General features: G+C 44.2%; 1 protein-coding gene across 1 annotated transcript; it reads left to right on the forward strand.

Annotated features, from left to right (window-relative positions):
• Positions 1-644: 644 nt before the first annotated feature.
• LOC130980720 (uncharacterized) lies at positions 645-1,043 on the forward strand. Its single transcript, XM_057904372.1, has one exon. The coding sequence runs from the start codon at positions 645-647 to the stop codon at positions 1,041-1,043; it is 399 nt and encodes a 132-aa protein (XP_057760355.1).
• The last annotated feature ends 1,200 nt before the right edge of the window (positions 1,044-2,243 follow it).

Consider the following 2,243-nt stretch of genomic DNA (forward strand, 5'->3'; position numbering starts at 1 on the left):
TCTGGTGGCCCACTCTTTTTCAAGATGCTGCTGCTTTTTGTAAATCCTATTCCCCATGCCAAAGATTTGGTAATATATCCAAGAAGGATGAGATGCCCCAACAGCTTATGCTGTCCTGTGAAATTTTTGATGCCTGGGGCATTGACTTCATGGGTCCATTTCTAAACTCTAATGGTTTCTTATATATATTGTTAGTTATAGATTATGTTTCTAAATGGGTGGAAGCAATTCCTACCCGTACTGATGATGCTATCACTGTTGTCTCTTTTGTTAGAAACTATATTATCTGTCGCTTTGGATCACCACGAGCAATTGTGAGTGATCAAGGCACTCACTTTTGTAATAGGAGATTCGCAGCACTACTGAAGAAGCATGTAATTGTTCACAAGATAGCAACAGCCTACCATCCCCAGACCAATGGACAAGCGGAGGTGTCTAACAGAGAAATAAAGCGTATTCTGGAGAAGATAGTCAAGCCTCATAGGAAGGACTAGAGCACCAGACTTGTTGATGCGCTCTGGGCATATCGGACTGCGTACAAGACACCTATTGGGATGAGTCCCTTCCGCCTAGTCTACGGAAAGGCTTGTCACCTCCCAGTGGAGGTGGAACACAAGGCTTTCTGGGTTGTGAGAGAGTGTAACATGGGATTTGAGAAAGCTGGCACTGAAAGGATGCTGCAACTAGCAGAACTGGAGACCCTTCGACTCAAAGCTTATGACGACTCTAGACTATACAAAGAGAGGGTGAAGGCTGTGCAGGACAAGCATGTCAAAAGAAAAGAGTTCAGACCTGGGGAGTTAGTTCTCCTTTACAACTCCAAACTGAGGCTCATACCAGGCAAGCTAAGATCTAGATGGGAAGGTCCCTATAGAGTGAAAAAGGCAGAGCCATACGGAGTCTTCCACCTGAGTCATCCTTCAAGCTCCAAATTCATCAAGGTCAATGGACATCGCTTGAAGCTGTATCATGGTGAGAAAATGAAGAACCATAAAGAGCAAGAGGTCTTCCTCCTGGAAGATCCACCATCAGCAGACGAATGAGCTTGTGGACCGTCCAACTTAAGGATGTTAAAGCAAAGTGCTAGGTGGGAGACAACCCACCATGGTATGATCGTTTCCTTCTCTCTTTTTAGCTCTATTTAGTGACTCTTCTCATTATTTCCGCATATAGTCTGCATTTACATCTGCTTAATTGCATCAAAAAAAAAAAGAAAAGTGGCAGAAAGTTGCGTGGGAGCGTGTAGAAAGTGTGCCAATCACACAAGCATCACCACGCGTACGCGTACCCCACGCATACGCGTCACTTTGAATTTTGGCATGTCACGCGAATGCGTCAATGACGCGCACGCGCATGCGTGGCCCTGAAAAATCGACGTAAAAGGTGTATTGGCTGAAAGTTGTGATGGCCTGGTGCTGGCACTGTGCTAGAGGCACAAAAATCACCCACGCATACGCGTCCCTGACGCGTGCGTGTTGTTTTCAATTTCTGAGCGATCACGCATGCGCGTGCCTGACGCGCACGCGTCATATGCAAAGTTGGGCCACAACATTGAGTGAACATAGAGTTGTGCGTGCGCGAGTGATGAGCGGATAATTTGTACGTTTTTTGGCATTGTTTTTAGTATGTTTCTAGTAGGATTTAGTTAGTTTTTAGTATATTTTTATTAGTTTTTAGTTAAAATTCACTTTTCTGGACTTTACTATGAGTTTGTGTGTTTTTATGTGATTTCAGGTATTTTCTGGCTGAAATTGAGGGACCTAAGCAAAAATCTGATTCAGAGACTGAAAAGGACTGCAGATGCTGTTGGATTCTGACCTTCCTGCACTCGAAGTGGATTTTCTAGAGCTACAGAAGCCCAATTGGCGCGCTCTTAACGGAGTTGAGAAGTAGACATCCTGGGCTTTCTAGCAATATATGATAGTCCATACTTTGCCTAAGATTTGATGGCCCAAACCGGCGTTCAAAGTCACCTTCAGATTTCCCAGCGTTAAACGCCGGAACTGGCACCAATGTGGGAGTTAAACGCCCAAACTGGCACAAAAGCTGGCGTTTAACTCCAAGAAGAGTCTCTACACGAAAATGCTTCATTGCTCAGCCCAAGAACACACCAAGTGGGCCCGGAAGTGGATTTTTATGTCATTTACTCATCTTTGTAATTCTTAAGCTACTAGTTCCCTATAAATAGGACCTTTTACTATTGTATTTTCATGTGGGGATCATTTTTGATCTTAGGACCATCT

The sequence above is a fragment of the Arachis stenosperma genome, chromosome 1 (assembly GCF_014773155.1).
Source record: "Arachis stenosperma cultivar V10309 chromosome 1, arast.V10309.gnm1.PFL2, whole genome shotgun sequence".
In the NCBI taxonomy this organism is placed as follows: Eukaryota; Viridiplantae; Streptophyta; class Magnoliopsida; order Fabales; family Fabaceae; genus Arachis; species Arachis stenosperma.